The sequence below is a fragment of the Culex quinquefasciatus genome, chromosome 2 (genome assembly GCF_015732765.1).
Source record: "Culex quinquefasciatus strain JHB chromosome 2, VPISU_Cqui_1.0_pri_paternal, whole genome shotgun sequence".
Classification (NCBI taxonomy): domain Eukaryota; kingdom Metazoa; phylum Arthropoda; class Insecta; order Diptera; family Culicidae; genus Culex; species Culex quinquefasciatus.
This window is the reverse complement of record NC_051862.1, coordinates 185,704,245-185,721,957: the sequence shown is the minus strand read 5'-3', so window position 1 is coordinate 185,721,957 and position 17,713 is coordinate 185,704,245. Positions and strand designations below refer to the sequence as shown.

Sequence of the window (17,713 nt, the reverse complement as noted above, 5' to 3'; positions counted from 1 at the left end):
TTGCACAAACTATTTTTTACATGTCTAAAATATAGATATCTGAAAATGATTGTAATTTGCCGTTGTGTGTGATATTAAGCTCACTAATACAGTTGTGTTACTATCACTTGTTTTCATAAAACCTAAATTTAAGTTTAAAATTAAAGAAAATGTCGATGAATGAAAATAAACAAAACTTTATTTTTTTGTATTTGAAACCACCTTGAGCCAGGAGCAAAAAATGAAAATTTTGTTTATTATTTTTATAAAAAAAACTCTAGATCAAAAAAGAAACTCCACAAATATATTTTTTCCAGGCATAGATTTTATGATAACAAATGATTGTAAGACAACTGTAAATAATGAATTTATTATCAATATTTATGTTATTAAAATGTTTATACCATGGCTTGCAATTATTGTTTTGCCTACATTGGTTTTACTAAAAGATGTCCGCTCTGGGAAGTTTCGAAAATGTAATAAGTTTTGATTTGATATCATGACACACGCATTTCTCATAGTTAATTTAACTTTTTTAGTGTAGGTTACTTTTCTTTCTACTTGAAATTCTCAACAAGAGACCTTGATGTAAGTAGTGTTGTTCCACCACCTTCACCCCAAAAATGCAACATACTTAGTTGATGATGCCTTAATTACTATCCCGTATATTTTTAGTTTATGTCAAAAAAGTTTTTTTTAAAACCAAAATTGTATTGAAATTAGAAGTCCAATCAGCTGAACATGAATTTAAATAAGCATCGATCGATCATTTTTTAGTTTTTTTTTTTGGAAACTCCGCTGTACAGTACCGCATAAAGTCAAAACTTACATATTTTGTAAACTAAAGATTGCAAAACAATTTGGCAGGTATAAAACAATTGCAATTTAATTTTTTAGCTATTTTTTTTTGCTTTTCAGTCTTTTTTTCGTTTTTTGAAACATTTGTTCAAGTTGAACGAAATAACATTATTTTTTATTCTAATGTAAACATAGTTTATCATGTCAGAAAACACTCATTATCCTTTTCGAAGTTTTTACCTTCGGGACCATCCATAAACCACGTGGACACTTAAGGGGGTATGGTGATTGTCCACGATCCATACAATTTTTTTGTATGGACAATTGTCCACGAGGGGGTAACAGATTCCCAAAAAAGTGTCCACGTGGTTTATGGATGGTCCCTTCTAGACTTTTGACTATCATTCTGGTTCCAGAAATCGTTTCTTCGTTTTTCGATGGCTAGGTTCATTTCGGCAAAATATCACGTCCTTGCTCTGATTCCATCACATTTTCCCACAACTCCCAGCCACACCGTGTTTGGTCAGTCATAAAACTGTCGCATATCACTTCGCATTGCTGCTTACACACATGAAAACTTACCTTTCCTGCCCAGCATAACCGCAAGATGCAGTGGTGTATTGCCTAAAATAAAAAGGAAAATGTTGAAAAGATACAGAGGAATAAAACAGGGTTTAGTTATTTCTTGGCAGCGATTGAACGACCCATTGCATATTTTATTGCAACCAGCACGCAATTGTATTATCCTACAACTTTTTTTCTCTCCTTTCTACGAATAGCAGCTTTTTTATGCTTTGTTTATCAATAAAATCGCAAGGTTGGAACCGATGCAATGACGACGAGGGAAAAGGGTTGAGGGGGAAGAGGACGATTCGCGTAGTGAATCGCAGGCATGCTGTATTGAGTTGGAGGAAGAGAGCTACTAGACATTACGATGGACGGTCGCGGTGGGTCTTGATTATCGATGCATGAAGTATTTTTTCCTTCTCTGTGATGTGTATTTATATAGTTTGTTTGTTGGTTTTTTTAAAGTGGGAAAAACTGTACCCATTACGGACTGATGTGACGGGCACTGATTTGAGGTATCAATTTCAATTTGGAGGAAAATTGAATTTCTTTATCCAACTTGAGCAGCTATAACAACTTTGCCGAAGACTCCGAACCGATTCGTAGTGTTTAGCAGCTCTCGACGGCCCAAAAACTCACCATGTTTGTCCTTTTCCGTGGGTTCGTGCGACCGCAGGAGCTGGGATAGTTTCCTGGTGTCGCCCTTGAAAACGCACTCGTGCAGCGGGTACGACTCGGACATTCTATCTTCCCCGGGCGCAGAACCAGCCGAATGCAAACATTTTCCACTGGGTCACAAAATCACAACTCGAAGGAATGAAGCAATGCGAAAAAAAACTGATATCCGGACACCTTTCAGAGCTGGCTGGTGGTGACTAGGCTCGCCCCGTGTATACTGCCGTGAGGCTCTCACTTCTTCATGACAGGCCTTCTGCCAAACGGCAGCCACACAGAGGCTGAGATGAAGAAAGAGAGAGAGGTGAAGGTGAAGGTGAAACCACAGCACAACCTCAACAGCACAGTGGAGAAATGGGAGCGTTACGGGCTGGACAGGTAGTCACGCACGGTTATCGAACCGTTTCTGCTGTTGACTTGACAGAACTACCTCTACATACTAGCAGCAGCAGCAGCAATAGCAGACGGACAGACAGTTTATCAGGGGAAACAACCACTCCACTGCTCAGGGCTGGTTGAAGTGTTTGAGTGCGCAGCTGTGCAGGCTGTGGAGTTACGACTGGGGTAGATGTACGGCAGGGCGTTCTGGACGATGAAAGCAAGAAAAGTTTCAAGTACGGACGGCGATGCAAGCCAGATGGTGGCGGATTTGAAATGGTAGTTGGTGTAATGTGAAAATGTGTTTGCTCCCTAAACACACTCAAATCGACAGAATTGAGTTTTAGTAAATTCCATAATAGTAGATTAAGAGCGAGTCCACGAACAGGGCATACCCCTGTGTATGAGACGTCGTTTGGACCTCACCTGAAATTTTCAAAATTATGCTATTTTTTCACTAAAATGCCCTTTAGATTTGACCAATTGGGATGCTTCCCCCTTAAGCCCTTTCAGATGCATTTGAAATTTTGAAATTAAATTGAATTTTGCCTAAGTTATAGCCTTTTTAAGCTTTTTGACGTTTTTGAACCTTTAAACTTTGTGTCCCGGTTTTCCCCACTTCCCGTTAACCGAGAGTGCTCAGATTTTGGCCAATTTTCCCTAGGGGTTTTGAATTTTCGGGGAGACGGGAAAACTATTTTTAGAATCCCGGGAATTCCCTGGATCCCGGGAAATTTTAGAAACAGTCATAATATTTATGTTTTTGCTATATTTAGTATGTTTTTCAAGGTGGAAATTTCAATGATAGCTCAATACTATTAATTGGTGAAAGTCTACACTTCAATCCAAACAAGGAAAGCAGTTTTTAGACAGCCGAAAAAATTTTTGTTTTGTTTTTTTATTGAGCTTTGAATTTTAAAATGCACAACAATATCTAATCCAATGTGATTAACATTAAATAAGTGTCTTATCAATATTTTTTTCTTTTATGACATAACTAAAAAAGCTTGAATATTGTCTTTTAAAATTAAAAAGAAAACAAAGAAAAAAATACCAGTCCGTGTGAAATTTTAAACATACATCACATAAAAAATATTTTACAAATTATCTTTTAGCCACTACCCGCAACTGGTGAAAATAAGAACTACAGCCTAAATAGGAACAGGAGATTTCAGAGCAATACATTTGGAAATCTGTATACTAATTGTTTTGTTCTGTTCACGTTTTGACAATCAAAACATTATGCAAAAAATTTGTATTAACAACTGTCTTAATTCGATACATTTATCCAGAGATGCTGATCTTTTAAAATAATTAAATTTGATATTATTTTCATTTTATAATCATGATAATAGGTATATCATACCCAGTCTTTTCAAAAATATATAAAATTATAAATCGGATCTCAAAACGCAAATTTTGTATAAGCTAAATGAATGCTAAAAATTGTAATGCTTTAAAATTTTTATCAATTTCTCAGTTTTCAACTGTTCATCTGTTTCCACAACCTAGACTGAATTTACAAATCAAAATTTGATTTTTTTTTCGATTTCGGGAATTCCCGGTACAAACTATAAAAAATCCCGGGATTCGGGAATTCCCAGATTTGGAAAAATCCCGGGATTTTTGTCCCGGGATTCCCCAGGATGGACGCACTACAAACATTATCTGAAAATTTCAGGCAGATTGCTGAGGTCGATGCGAGATGGGTATGCTTTGTTCGTGGATTCGCTCTTAAATTGTAAATTTTGGGTTTAAATAGTATGGAATCATCTTAAGCAACCATTCGCTCCATCTTATATGCAACCATGCGCACCCCCTTGATTTTGATATCTCTATAGATAAACGTGGGTGTGCGTGTTTGCTTAAAGCGATGCCATACCATATATACTAGAAGTTTACTATTTTTTAATTGCTTGAATTCACTTAATTTTATCGAGAGTGTGTTCAGGGAGTCCAAATCTGACGTAATTTTTATTTGTCATATTTGATTAAATGAATAATAAATGCAAAAGCCAATTTTAATTTTAAAAAACAAAAATCAATGATTACAAAATTGATTCAAAAATAACATTGAATTTGTGGTATCCTCAGGATTAATGTTAAAATAAATAAATGAATTCTTTAAAAAGTATGAGTCACTTTATTTTTCATCTAATTCATCAACACTAAACCACAACGACCTTCTCACCACCAACTGGGACCGCGGCTACATGAACCGACCCTGGAGTAGCCGCGATCTGCTTCGACACTGGCACCACAGTCTGAGCGAGTCCGTGATGTCCCCAGGCACCTCCGTACACACCGGCTCCGTACGTTCCCCATGGCTGACCCCACGGATAGGGGGTCTCGTGGCCAAGGTTGGCCTGCACCACGGTCTTGTGTCCTCCGTACAGCCCACCATAGAGACTACCGTACACGGACGTCGTTGGCCATCCGGCACCGGACCAGGCTCCAGCATAAGGATAGGCGTTATGGCCCAGGTTGGCTTGGAATACAGTCTTGTGTTCACCGTACAGGCCACCGTAGACAGAGGTCGCTGGCCAACCTGCGGACAGTCCACTGGCATAGGGATAGCCACCGAGGTGTCCGTTCCAGGAGTTCAAGTCGTACGACCAAGCCGATGGCAGATAGGATGCTTGAGAGGCTGCGACCAGAGTCGTGAACAGAAGAGCGACGAAGACCTGCAATTGGTGCAAAATTGTTAATTACTGCCGATTTTATGGGTAGTATACTTATCGCTCACCTTCATTTTTACAGTTGGTTGGGTTGGTTGTTGATTGGAAGACGACTGTGACTTTTTTGGAACAATCCATCAGTTTATATAGGCCATCGAATTTTATCCAATTTTGAACAACCGTTTTTCGCAAAGGATGTTGAATGAATCATCAAGGAAATCGAAAAAGAAATCCGAATTGGTATAAATAAAGAACAAACTTGTTGTTGACATCATTCGTAAGCATTCAATTGCAAGAGTCACTTTAGTGAACAAAAATATCAACAACACCCACAATGAAGGTAAATTTCAGAAATCATCTGCTATTCCTTCACTAACAATAACTTTCTACAGATCATCATCGCCCTGTTCACGGTTTTTCTGGCCGTTGTCGCCGCTAAGCCATCGTACTTGACTTCGGTGCTTCCCCAAGCAGTGCCGGTTCCGATCAGCACCTCGGTGTGGCCACCCTACGGAGTTTACGGAAAGGGACTGGCTCAGCGTTATGGGCCAGTCGCAAGCTATTCTGGCTATCAGGCTGGTGTGTACAAAGGTCTGCCAGTCTATGGAAACGCATGGGGATACTCGGCTCCGGTTGTGGGTGCTTATGGAAACACAAAGCTCATCGACAATGGACTGTGGAACTACGGTGGATATGGCTTTGGCTGTAACTGATATAATAAAGATCTTAAAGTTTACTGAAGCTTGAAATTTGTTATTTTTTCTATGGCATGAAAGAAAAACTAATGAGTTTGTGATTTGTTACATTGTTTAGATCACACCAACCAAAAAAATGATTTAAAAAAACTCTAGAATTTGAAGATTTTGTTGGGAATGTATTTCTAGATATTTTATCATTTGAGCCTTAAAGCTGATTAAATAACATTTAAACAAAAATTAAGGACTATTTTCAATGTCATTGTTTTTCGAATGGGCATCATGGTAATATTACATCTTGGAAGAGGTTCATCTTTTATGTCAGAAAAAATGTGTAATTTTACCTCTGAAAATGTGTAGTTTTATCACTTTTCTGGTTAATGTCACTTTTTCAGTCTAAATTGAGTTAAATTTACATAATAAATGAGGTAAATATTCAACCTTCCAACCCTTCCCCTTTTTTTACTGTGTATTGTATATATTATGTTGGGCAGTTGAATACCTTCAATTAAAAATAAATGTGACACTTTTTTCAGTTTTTCAGTTTCAACACTTAAATGAATCTCTGCCCGTCGAGTTTCTAAAGTTGTTTGGACAAAAAAACGTTTTTATTTGATAAAGTAGACAGAATACGCCAGCTTTTAATCCAATAAAACAAAAATATGATCGATTGAATGACAATCCTTGAAAAGACCATTAGAAAGACGTCCCAAGCAAAAGGATAGGCGTCGAAAAACGACAGTTTTTTCTGAGACGATTTTTTTGTGATCTTAAAGCGAGGTATCAAAATATTCACTGAAAAAAATCCAATTCAAAGGGCGTAGATTTATTTCAATACTAATCGTATTCATTTAACACGATAAACCTCGTTGGATAAATGTATGGCTCGGGCTTAAAATATATTTTGTTTTTTTTTTTTTTAATTTCCGGATAGTTGCTTCCTTGACTTGATATAAAGTCCACACTAACAAAATGCCGTACCCAATAAAACATCAAAAATTACTTGTGAACTACTATTAGCTGAATGTAAAAAAGCGATGTCAAGCTTCCATTCTGCCCGTAGTTTGAATTCAAAGATATTCTGGACACTCAATTTCCAATTTCTTGGAATTTTGAAGAATTTTTTGCTTCATAATTAAATCGAATTAGTTTGTACCATCAATAAATTTTTTTAACTACTTTTCTTGAGAGCTCAATAAAAACTTCTTTATTAAATATTGTAAACAAAATGATGCTAAATTCACAAACTTTTTCTTTCTCATGCCATAGAAAAAATAACAAATTTCAAGCTTCAGTAAACTTTAAGATCTTTATTATATCAGTTACAGCCAAAGCCATATCCACCGTAGTTCCACAGTCCATTGTCGATGAGCTTTGTGTTTCCATAAGCACCCACAACCGGAGCCGAGTATCCCCATGCGTTTTCATAGACTGGCAGACCTCCGTACACATCAGCCTGATAGCCAGGATAGCTTGCGACTGGCCCATAACGCTGAACCAGTCCCTTTCCGTAAACTCCGTAGGGTGGCCACACCGAGGTGCTGATCGGAACCGGCACTGCTTGGGGAAGCACCGAAGTCAAGTACGATGGCTCAGCGGCGACAACGGCCAGAACAACCGTGAACAGGGCGATGATGATCTGTAAAAAGTTATTGTTAGTGAAGGAATAGCAGATGATTTCTGAAATTTACCTTCATTGTGGGTGTTGTTGATATTTTGTTCACTAAAGTGACTCTTGCAATTGAATGCTTACGAATGATGTCAACAACAAGTTTCTTCTTTATTTATACCAATTCGGATTTTTTTCGATTTCCTTGATGATTCATTCAACATCCTTTGCGAAAAACGATTGTTCAAAATTGAATAAAATTCGATGGCCTATATAAACTGATGGATTGTTCCAAAAAAGTCACAGTCGTCTTCCAATCAACAACCAACCCAACCAACTGTAAAAATGAAGGTGAGCGATAAGTATACTACCCATAAAATCGGCAGTAATTAACAATTTTGCACCAATTGCAGGTCTTCGTCGCTCTTCTGTTCACGACTCTGGTCGCTGCCTCTCAAGCATCCTATCTGTCATCTGCTTGGTCGTACGACTTGAACTCCTGGAATGGACACCTCGGCGGCTATCCCTATGCCAATGGACTGTCCGCAGGTTGGCCAGCGACCTCTGTCTACGGTGGCCTGTACGGTGGACACAAGACTGTAGTCCAAGCCAACCTGGGCCATAACGCCTATCCTTATGCTGGAGCCTGGTCCGGTGCCGGATGGCCAACGACGTCCGTGTACGGTAGTCTCTATGGTGGGCTGTACGGAGGACATAAGACCGTGGTGCAGGCCAACCTTGGCCACGAGACCCCCTATCCATGGGGTCAGCCATGGGGAACGTACGGAGCCGGTGTGTACGGAGGTGCCTGGGGACATCACGGACTCGCTCAGACTGTGGTGCCAGTGTCGAAGCAGATCGCGGCTACTCCAGGGTCGGTTCATGTAGCCGCGGTCCCAGTTGGTGGTGAGAAGGTCGTTGTGGTTTAGTGTTGATGAATTAGATGGAAAATAAAGCGTTTGTTTGGATAAAAAAATATTTTTGAGGCTGACTTCAAGAGTAACCGAGAATGCGACCAAAATCGCGTGTTTCTTTCCCATTAAAACGACTATAAGTGTCTTAGAACAAAACAACGCTTTGCTCTGACTTTTAAAATTAAATAGCTGTTGCCATAAACATGCGTTGATTAGTATTCAAGCCAAACAGCACTGCTTTTGCTGTCTAGTCTTTAGTTAGCATTGCACTATACTGCAAGCGCAACGAAACTGATTGTAAAATGTTGATTGTTGTGCAAATAGTGATGTTATTTTTGTATACAAATTCCATAGCAAGTCAAAGTTCAATTCCCAGATCTTACGAAGATGTGAAACTCCATCGAAAAGCTAATCTGATGCTGCTGCCTAATGGTTCAGAATGTGGTCCAGATAGGAACAGCAATCTTCGTAACTTGGTGACGGTATGTAAGCTGTTTCGCTGGGCATGTAATCTGCTTTAACTAGTTTTGATCATCAACAGCCATATGTCATAAATGGACAACCAACTAGTTTAGATCAGTATCCTTGGCTTGCACTCATCAAGTATATCAATGAAGGTATTTGCGTATTTTTAGATGGGGAACAGTGCACTTGTAATTATTCACTAAATTATAGATGACGAAGAGCTGTTCCTGTGTGGCGGTTCTCTAATCAACGATCGTTACGTCCTCACGGCAGCTCACTGCATCAACAATATGATGTAAGGTCGAGCTCTCTGTTGCGCCCCCAGTTCAAGTGTATCAATACAGTGTAATCTTTTCTCGCAGTGTCGGAGTACGGCTCGGAGAGTGGGATCTTGACACTGACCCCGACTGCGTGGTCAAGAACAAGGTTCGTCACTGTGCCGATCCGGTGATAAACGTTGGAATCGAGCGAATCCTGCTGCACAAGAACTACACGAGACGACTGTCCAAGGGAGGTAAAATCGATATGGCTTTGCTGAGGCTTGATCGGGTTGTGAACTTCGGAAGATACGTTGCGCCGATTTGTCTTGAGAAAAGTTTGGCGGAAGGGGAACTGCCTGATGGCCAGATGATGTACTTGGCTGGTTGGGGAACCACTGAGCATGGCGATGTAAGCAGACGGAAGCTGTACGTGGACGTTCATAGCGTCAACTTGGAGGAGTGTCGCCGGTTGGTGAATGCTCCGTTGATCAAGATCGACGAGACGTTGATCTGCGCGTTAGGTCAGGACGGGAAGGATTCGTGTCAGGGCGATTCGGGGGGTCCTTTGATGGAACGGAGGTCGTTGGAGGATGGGAGGGTTGGGTATGTGCTGAGGGGAATTATCAGTAATGGGTTGTCTTGTGGATCCACCAAGCCTGGGTTCTACACGAACGTGTACAAGCAGATGGATTGGATTGTGTCTAATCTGGAGCCCTGATTTAAAAAGATTTTAAAAAATATACCTCGAGAATTCTCTGGCATTGCAATCATTTTTATTAAGCCCTTGACTTGTGTTTACCAATACACTTGACCGTGAAATCATCAATACTCAATAATTGTAAATAAAAGTATTGCATTCGACTTTATCAGCATTCATCGCAGTCTGATCAGTTGATCGCCATCCTCATACCAAGTCAGACGCCGAAATGGCTTTCCGGTTGAAATTCGCATTCTTTCTGCTATCCCTCTACCTAACCCATTCCGTCAGTGCCGAGTCTTGTGAAACCGAAGATTACGACGACGGACTGTGCATTGCGTTACAAAAGTGCGACGCCTTCAAGCAAACCGGTGAACTCTCCGACGGCCAACGGAATCTGCTGCGGCGCGAGCAGGAAAAATGTTCCGGGTCTCTGGTGTGCTGCAAGCGGAAGGTGCGCGAAAAGGTTCCTCGGTCCTTCGAGGACATCAAGCCGGCGAAAACCAAAGCCCACCATAGTCTGTTGCCTAGCCAGGAGCATTGCGGAGCCGATAGTGCCGACAGGATCTACAACGGCAACGTAACGTACCTGGATCAGTTCCCGTGGCTGGCGGTGATCAAGTACATTGATAAAGGTTTGAGGCCGGGTTGTATGTGCTTATCAGTTTGCTCAGACTGGTTGCTTTTAATTGCAGATGAGAACGAAGCTTTCCGTTGTGGAGGATCGCTGATCAACAATCGTTACGTCCTGACGGCAGCTCACTGCATCGAAGATTCCATGTAATTGTAGCTTATTTTTTAGTAAACCTGAGTCACGACACGATTTGTTTATTTTGTAGTGCCGAAGTTCGACTTGGCGAATGGGACTTGGAAAGCAACCCGGACTGCGTTACCAGACAGGGTGTCGAACAGTGTGCCGATCCAGTTGTGGACGTCGGCATCGAGAAGATACTGCTGCACAAGAACTACACGCGGAGGGCTTCCAAGGGTGGTAAGATCGATATGGCGTTGCTGCGGCTCGATCGAGAGGTGACCATGGGAACGTACGTGCATCCGATTTGCTTGCCGAGGACGGAATCGGAATCGGCGATCGTAGACGATCAGGAACTGCTGGTCGCTGGTTGGGGAATGACCGAGAATCGTGTGACGAGCACAAAGAAACTGTTTGTGGATCTACACAACGTGAACCTGAACGAGTGCCGTCGGTTGATAAATGCTCCGTTGATCAAGATTGACGAGACGATGATCTGCGCGTTGGGAAAGAACGGGAAAGATTCGTGCCAGGGGGATTCCGGGGGTTCATTGATGGATATGAAAAAGGTCGATGGAGGTAAGTTTCGGTACTTTTTGAGCGGTGTGGTTAGTAAGGGTCTGGCTTGTGGAACAACCAAACCTGGCTTTTACACGAATGTGTACCAGCAAATGGATTGGATTATTTCCAATATGGAACCTTAATGTACGATTTGTTTTATGAACACACAATGTAAACTAAATTCAAAACAAAATTAGGCGTCATATTCATAAAGGAAAGAAATATCCAAATGTCCTGATTTCAATGAGCACAGATCAGACACCATTTTCTCACTGTCGATCGATTTTCTGCTTTGGTGACCCGAAATGAATTGAACGGTTAGTGAGTGAAGTGACGGAACAACTTCAAACAAGGTTTTCGGATGCATAATTAGTCACAGCCTACTTGACTACCAAATAAGTTTTTATTATTATTAGTATTTATTTTCATTTACTTTTACATCTGACAATATATCTTTTACAATTGTTTGTGTGTGTGAGAGAGTGTTTCTTTATCTTGTAATAATCATAATAATAATAATAGTGTTGCATGTGTGTGTCCGTCTGTATTCAAGTTCATTTCTCTCACACAAGTAGCAAGTTCTGCGAGTGTTTAAAGTTTTGCGCAAGTTCTTCACAAATTTTCTGTTTTTCATTTATTTTCACAGATCAATCGAAAACTCAACACTTGTTTTTTTCCAAGTGTGGTTATTATGAGTATTTCAAATAGTACGCATATCATTTTGAATGTGTATTTTCTTTCATAATTTGCAAACAAATTTCACCTTCGATCAACGTTGTAGTAGTGGCGGGGAATTGCACATGAATCTTTGCGAAACTTAATAACTGACTGGAAAACAAAACAAAAACCTGCGTTGATTTCACGGGATTTTTTCGTTATAGGAACATTCGAGTTTTGTTTTGATGGGTGTTTTGTGGGGTTAAATTAAAAACTCCATTGTTTCTAAGTCAATGCAGCCAACGACATTACCGAAAGCTTCGGTATGGCGACATCAAGTTGAACAATAGGATAAACAATAGTATTTTAAGCACTTTGACGCTTAAATTTTAGAACAAGACTCTCAAAGATGACATCTTTACGCTTATTTCGTTAATCTATGAAAGACATGTTTTAAATTTTAGGCATTACCGAATATACTAACAAAGGAATAATGACCAAACATTGGGGAATCCGCCATCTTTGCGGAACCCCAGCAGGAACTTTGTAGTAGTTAGAAACAAAACCGTGTGTGCGATCTCCGTTTGTCTCTGACACGCGTGCTGATAACTGTTTCTGTTTGTTTGTGTGTGTTTGTGGGGGAAACGGGAAGGGGGACATCTGGTGGACATTAGCTGAAACATCGAGTATATATGAATATCCAGTTTTGTTGCTGCCATTCTATTATTAGTAGTAAGTAGTGGTAGTAGGTAAGTATTAGTTAATGAGTGATTCTTTTTGTTAAAACTGCAGCTCATTCGCGCGCAACTGTATTCGACCGTAGTCTGCGGGTGCATTCTTTTGGTGTGGGTCGTTCTTTAAAAACTTTTTGCGAGGACAAAATTAAACATTCATGATATGTCGAGTCTTTTCGTTAGTTCTCTCATTTTTTATCTTTCAGCAATTTTGCGTGTGTTTTTTTCTCTCATTTTCATAGGAACAAAATGTTTGTTTTTGGATCTGTGTAATTTTTCACTCTCGATACTTGTTTTTTTTTTTTTCTTAGTTCTTCCGGATTCATCTCTAAACTCTATTATTGTTGTTCACGCGAGTACTTTGTTCTGATTTTTCACCTTTAGTCCAAAAATTAACGAATCTTGCGACCAAACTATCGCGAAAGTCAAGCCAATTGGTACTCCCATTTAATGATTGTTTCATTTAAATATACCGTGTTTGCCTTTAGGAATGCGAGTTTCATGTCTCATGTTATCAAGAAGCTTGATTTGGAAAACAAATAATCGTGCTGGGTGGTCATCGAAAATGCAAAGTTTGGCTGGGAATGATTTATAATGCTTTCTTTTCTTAAAAGGAACAAATGTTCTGCGAGTGTTATGAGCGATATTTTGGTGCCTTAAGTTTTTCTCAACTACACGGGTTCGACTCTATATAACACTAAGATTAGTAGTTTAGCCCCTAACGTCCACCCACTCTGTTTGGAGGGAGGGACGGCTCTTTAGGAACTTTATTTTTTATCATACACTGTGTTTTTTTACTCGCAAATATTTTGGTACATGCTAAAGATAAATATTTTTAAGATAATTGCTTGTTGAGCAAAACTTGAAACGCTTCTCCTGTCGACTTCAGGAAAAGAGCTTGAGTTTTACCAATGCATATTCATTCATCGATTTTGTTGTTGATACCTCGCAATCGTATTGTTTTGATCAATACATTTTCTGCATATGAACATTGCACGTTGAAAAGTACACTAAGCGACTGAGTTCTCGCTGAACTAAATTGGTTAACTTCCATCTATGCACTCTTTTTTTTGGGATTTTCTTCTTTTAATATTTTTTTGCATTTTTTGGTTTTATTTAAAATAAAGCTTTAAGCCAACTACATTAAGTATCATCAGTTAATACTAGGAGTTACTCTTCATTTGAGTATAATATGTTACGAGACAATGCTTTCTACAACCCGGCACCAAAAATCGCATTAAATGACTAATTTTGGGTTCATTTTTACCCTACTCAACCAAGCTTTGCACCCAAGAAGTACACCGATACAAAAGAAAACTCTTCTAACAGTATAGAAACAAACAAAAATTACACATTGCCCTTATGAACTGCTCTTGCTATATAAAATTTACTGCTTTCACTCACTTCAAAATACAGTAGATGACTTGTGTTTTGCTCATATTCCGTCGACAAGTTATACAGTGTTACTATCTTTGCAATTGTTAAATTTTACAAGTAGTTTTAATCCTTAACCGGAAGTCTCCCACCGCACAGTCCATCCTCCCCAAAGTGGGAGCAAGCGAGGTGCAAAACTGGCGCCACTGGTTTCACCCGATCCCTCATCCCCTCACTCACCCTTCAAATCAAAACCAATCCATCAGACCGCGCACCCCCCCACCAATCTGGCAACGCTTCCTTCAGTGCTCCTCCCACACCCCTCAACTGCATACAGAACGACACTTCTCCAGTGAAGGTCGCTGCAGCGAAGAAAACAGGTGGACACAGGAAGTGTTGCCAGTTTGCTGGTTCTGTCGGTGACGAACCGTTCTGGATTTGAGCAGCAAGTTGCGAGCAAAGAAAGTTTGGGCTCCACCGCGCAGCGCATCAGTCTCTTAACTTTACAGTTTTACTGCCCAAAACAGTGGCGGAGGTTTTGGCCGTGCCCCAGTGAAAACTTCCGTCCGTGTCTCCTTCGTAGCGACCTAAGATTACAATTACATTACACTCTCGTTTATAACGTATATTTTTATCTATGTTTTAGAGTAGGAACTTAATTGTTGCATTTTTCTTCTTCTTCTTCTTCTTCTTCTTCGTCTTTTCATCTTGTGTGATGTTTCTTGCGAGTTGTTTTCCTGTCCTGCTTGTTGCTGTTGCCATTTCCTTTAGTTTTGTTGCTTGATCATGTTTTTTTGCGCTTGATCATAATTTTTTGCAAGTGTTTTCATCGTTTGTGGCGACTCCGTTTCTTCTTTGTCCGTCCTGATGTGATGCGGGGTTTGTGCAGATTTTGTTCCGGGAGTTGTGCTGCGTCGTCAACTAGCAGTTGATGCATCCTGTCCTGTCGTGATTGCTAAACTGGTGGTTACGCTGATGTTGTTGATGCTGGTTCGTTGGGAACCTAAAATTAAAAAAAAACAGAGCGTTATGAACGAGCTGAAATATGTATTTTTATCGTTAAAATTCAAGTATGAGGATTATTCATAAATGCATTCATTCAAAATTCATGTCAAAGTGTCCTTAAATTATAATCTATCAGCATTAAGAACTAGGGAGCAAAGATTTTTTTTTTGATTTTGACATGTTAAAGGAAATTTAAATGCATTCACCCGGTATCGCAACAAGTTTTTTTTTAACACTAATTATTACAAAACAACTAGACTAGTGGAAAATGCACTTTAAAACATTTTTTTCATATAAATGTTGAAACTTTTACTTGTTATTTCAATTCTTATGGGTAATTCTCTACCAACTTACACGAAATCGGGAAAAGTTGCCCCAACCCCTTTTCGATTTGCTTGAAACTTTGTCCTAGGGGTAACTTTTGTCCCTGATCACGAATCTGAGGTCCGTTTTTTGATATCTTGTGACGGAGGGGCTGTACGACCCTTTCCATTTTTTAACATGCGAAAAAATGGTGTTTTTCAATAATTTGCAGCCGGAAACAGTGATGAGATATAAATTTGGTGTCAAAGGGACTTTTATGTACAATTAGACGCCCGATTTGATGGCGTACTCAGAATTCCGAAAAACGTAATTTTCATTGAAAAAAACACTAAAAAAGTTAAAAAAAACTCTGCCATTTTCCATTACCAACTGTTAAATTTTTTTAAACATGTCATTTTATGGGAAATTTAATGTACTTTTCAAATCTACATTGACCCAGAAGGATCATTTTTTTATTTAGAACAAAATTTTTCATTTTAAAATTTCGTGTTTTTCTAACTTTGCAGGGTTATTTTTTAGAGTGTAACAATGTTCTACAAAGTTGTAGAGCAGACAATTACAAAAAAAATGATAAGCAAACATAAGGGGTTTGCTTACAAACATCACGAGTATCGCGATTTTACGAAAAAAAGTTTTGAAAAAGTTGGTCGTCGTCGATCATGGCCGTTCATGGTCACCCGCGACAGACACGGATGACGAAACAAAGAGAAACGCAAAAAGTAACTTTTTCAAAACTTTTTTTCGTAAAATTGCGATAACTCGTGATGTTTGTAAGCAAACCCCTTATGCCTATACATATCAATTGTCAATTTTTGTAATGGTCTGCTCCACATTTTTGTAGAACATTTTTACACTCTAAAAAATAACCCTGCAATGTTAGAAAAAACACGAAATTTTAAAATGAAAATTTTTGTTCTGAATGAAAAAATGACCCTTCTGGGTCAATGTAGATTCAAAAAGTACATTAAATTTCCCATAAAATGACATGTTCCAAAAATTTTTACAGTCGAGCAACGGAAAATGGGAGAATTTTTAAAACTGTTTTAGTGTTTTTTTCGATGAAAAATACGTTTTCTCGGAATTCTGAATACGCCATCAAATTGGGCGTCTAATTTTACGTAAAAGTCCCTTTGACTCCAAATTTCTATCTCATCACCGTTTCAGGCTGCAAATTATTGAAAAGCACCACTTTTTTCGCATGTTAAAAAAATGAAAGGGGCCGTACCACCCCTCCGTCACGAGATATTATATCAAACGGACCTTGGATTCGTGATCAGGGCCAAAATTACCCCTTAGAACAAAGTTTCACGCAAATCGAAGAGGGGTCGGATCAACTGCTGTGTGAGTTGGCGGAGAATTACCCTTATATATATATTTTTTTTTTTTGGCATATTCAGCATTTTGTACCTGAATTTGCCTGTTTGCTCAAAATTTAGTAACTTGATTTGAAAGTGTTGTTTTCAATGAGTTATAAAATAAAACAATAATTTAATTATCATATTAAACACTTCTATTAGAAAACTTACCTGGAATATTTTTATTGAAGAGCTGTTTTCTAGGAGGAACTTAATCCTCTTTAGAATAATAAGCCTGAAATAGAAGGAAACGTGATTTGAGTTAGAAAATTGACTTAGAAATTATGTAAAATTTTTGTTTTTATACATTTTAAAGATAAACGCTTCATTATTCATCACAACAAGTCTACACAATTCAAGTACATGACGAAATCGCACACATTCAACGCTCAATGACGAGCATCATCTGGCTAGTATTTTGCATAATATGTGTTCACCACAATGTCGCGGAAGACTGACAATGAACGACGCATCGTAGGCTGAACGCACTCAAACGAATAATTGAAATTGGAAATTATCCTGTGCTGTTGTCGTTATCGGCTATGCCCACAATCTTTTCAAACAGATATTTCGCGTGAAATGTCTTTTCAAATATTTAAATGTTATCAATATAATATGTCACGTAACATTCTTCTTCCATTGTAGAGAGTTTACGTTAGAAACGTAATTTAAAAGTACTATATTATTTAATTATATCAACTTTTGAGTATTTTTAAGACATTACAAGACATAAAAAAATCCCAAATTCAATTAGCTCTAATTGGCAGCGTTCTTTGCCACTTCAAAGAACTTTTGTTCTTTGTTCGCAAATTGGCTGCACACAAAAAAAAAGAAACTGTCTCAAGAGCCCAAAAATCCCAATAATACACACTCTGTGACGTGGTATGTACAGCAGTGAACTCATTAAAACTTTTCAATTGCCCAACTTTGGAAAGCACTTCTCCGCCCTCCGAGTTAAGGTTAGAGAAGCGGTGACGGGCCGTTGTCCTGTTTTAAGCTGCTTATGTCGAATATTTTGTCTCGTCCTAGAGAAGGTGAAGGTGTACTAATGAGATGCTGCTAGGGAAAGTTTTTGTTCGTGATCTATGTCCGGTGAATGAGAAATTTTGGAAAATGTGCGTTCAAGTTGTCAGATTTTAAGACTTAATATGTCAAAAGTTTTGTATGGCATTCTTTCACTTTGGTTTATTTTAATAAAATTATATAGTTCGTCTTATTATCAGTTCAAAATTGTATT

The 17,713-nt window shown here is 38.9% G+C and overlaps 5 protein-coding genes and 1 long non-coding RNA gene across 7 annotated transcripts in view; 2 read left to right on the top strand and 4 right to left on the bottom strand.

Moving 5' to 3' along the window:
• Positions 1-1,301: 1,301 nt before the first annotated feature.
• LOC6031228 (ankyrin repeat domain-containing protein 13C) lies at positions 1,302-2,469 on the bottom strand. Its single transcript, XM_038254821.1, has 2 exons — positions 1,984-2,469; positions 1,302-1,401 (listed from the first exon to the last, which is right to left on the bottom strand). The coding sequence occupies exons 1-2, from the start codon at positions 2,084-2,086 to the stop codon at positions 1,340-1,342; spliced, it is 165 nt and encodes a 54-aa protein (XP_038110749.1). The 5' UTR covers positions 2,087-2,469; the 3' UTR covers positions 1,302-1,339.
• Positions 2,470-4,560: 2,091 nt separating this feature from the next.
• LOC6031229 lies at positions 4,561-5,468 on the bottom strand. Its single transcript, XM_001842009.2, has 2 exons — positions 5,144-5,468; positions 4,561-5,081 (listed from the first exon to the last, which is right to left on the bottom strand). The coding sequence occupies exons 1-2, from the start codon at positions 5,147-5,149 to the stop codon at positions 4,566-4,568; spliced, it is 522 nt and encodes a 173-aa protein (XP_001842061.2). The 5' UTR covers positions 5,150-5,468; the 3' UTR covers positions 4,561-4,565.
• A 1,620-nt stretch (positions 5,469-7,088) lies between these two features.
• On the bottom strand, positions 7,089-7,503 carry LOC119766440. Its single transcript, XM_038250989.1, has 2 exons — positions 7,462-7,503; positions 7,089-7,409 (listed from the first exon to the last, which is right to left on the bottom strand). The coding sequence occupies exons 1-2, from the start codon at positions 7,465-7,467 to the stop codon at positions 7,089-7,091; spliced, it is 327 nt and encodes a 108-aa protein (XP_038106917.1). The 5' UTR covers positions 7,468-7,503.
• Positions 7,504-8,511: 1,008 nt separating this feature from the next.
• On the top strand, positions 8,512-9,890 carry LOC6031231 (phenoloxidase-activating factor 1). Its single transcript, XM_001842011.2, has 4 exons — positions 8,512-8,775; positions 8,835-8,910; positions 8,969-9,053; positions 9,121-9,890. The coding sequence occupies exons 1-4, from the start codon at positions 8,596-8,598 to the stop codon at positions 9,734-9,736; spliced, it is 957 nt and encodes a 318-aa protein (XP_001842063.2). The 5' UTR covers positions 8,512-8,595; the 3' UTR covers positions 9,737-9,890.
• On the top strand, positions 9,200-11,220 carry LOC119766850 (phenoloxidase-activating factor 3-like). Of its 2 annotated transcripts, XM_038253052.1 has the most exons (4): positions 9,200-9,272; positions 9,889-10,350; positions 10,411-10,495; positions 10,555-11,220. In XM_038253052.1, exons 2-4 carry the CDS (start codon positions 9,945-9,947, stop codon positions 11,168-11,170), a joined length of 1,107 nt encoding a protein of 368 aa, XP_038108980.1. In that variant the 5' UTR covers positions 9,200-9,272; positions 9,889-9,944; the 3' UTR covers positions 11,171-11,220. The 2 variants fall into 2 exon arrangements, with proteins under 2 accessions (XP_038108980.1, XP_038108979.1); XM_038253051.1 differs by lacking the exon at positions 9,200-9,272 and having other exon boundaries at positions 9,813-10,350.
• Positions 11,221-11,411: 191 nt separating this feature from the next.
• Positions 11,412-17,713, bottom strand: part of LOC119766851 — a 32,523-nt gene continuing 26,221 nt past the window's right edge. The window contains exons 2-3 of the long non-coding RNA XR_005277178.1: positions 16,648-16,711; positions 11,412-14,795 (exon numbers count right to left, since the gene is read on the bottom strand). This is a non-coding gene — a long non-coding RNA (uncharacterized LOC119766851). The remainder of the gene's footprint in view (positions 14,796-16,647; positions 16,712-17,713) is intronic.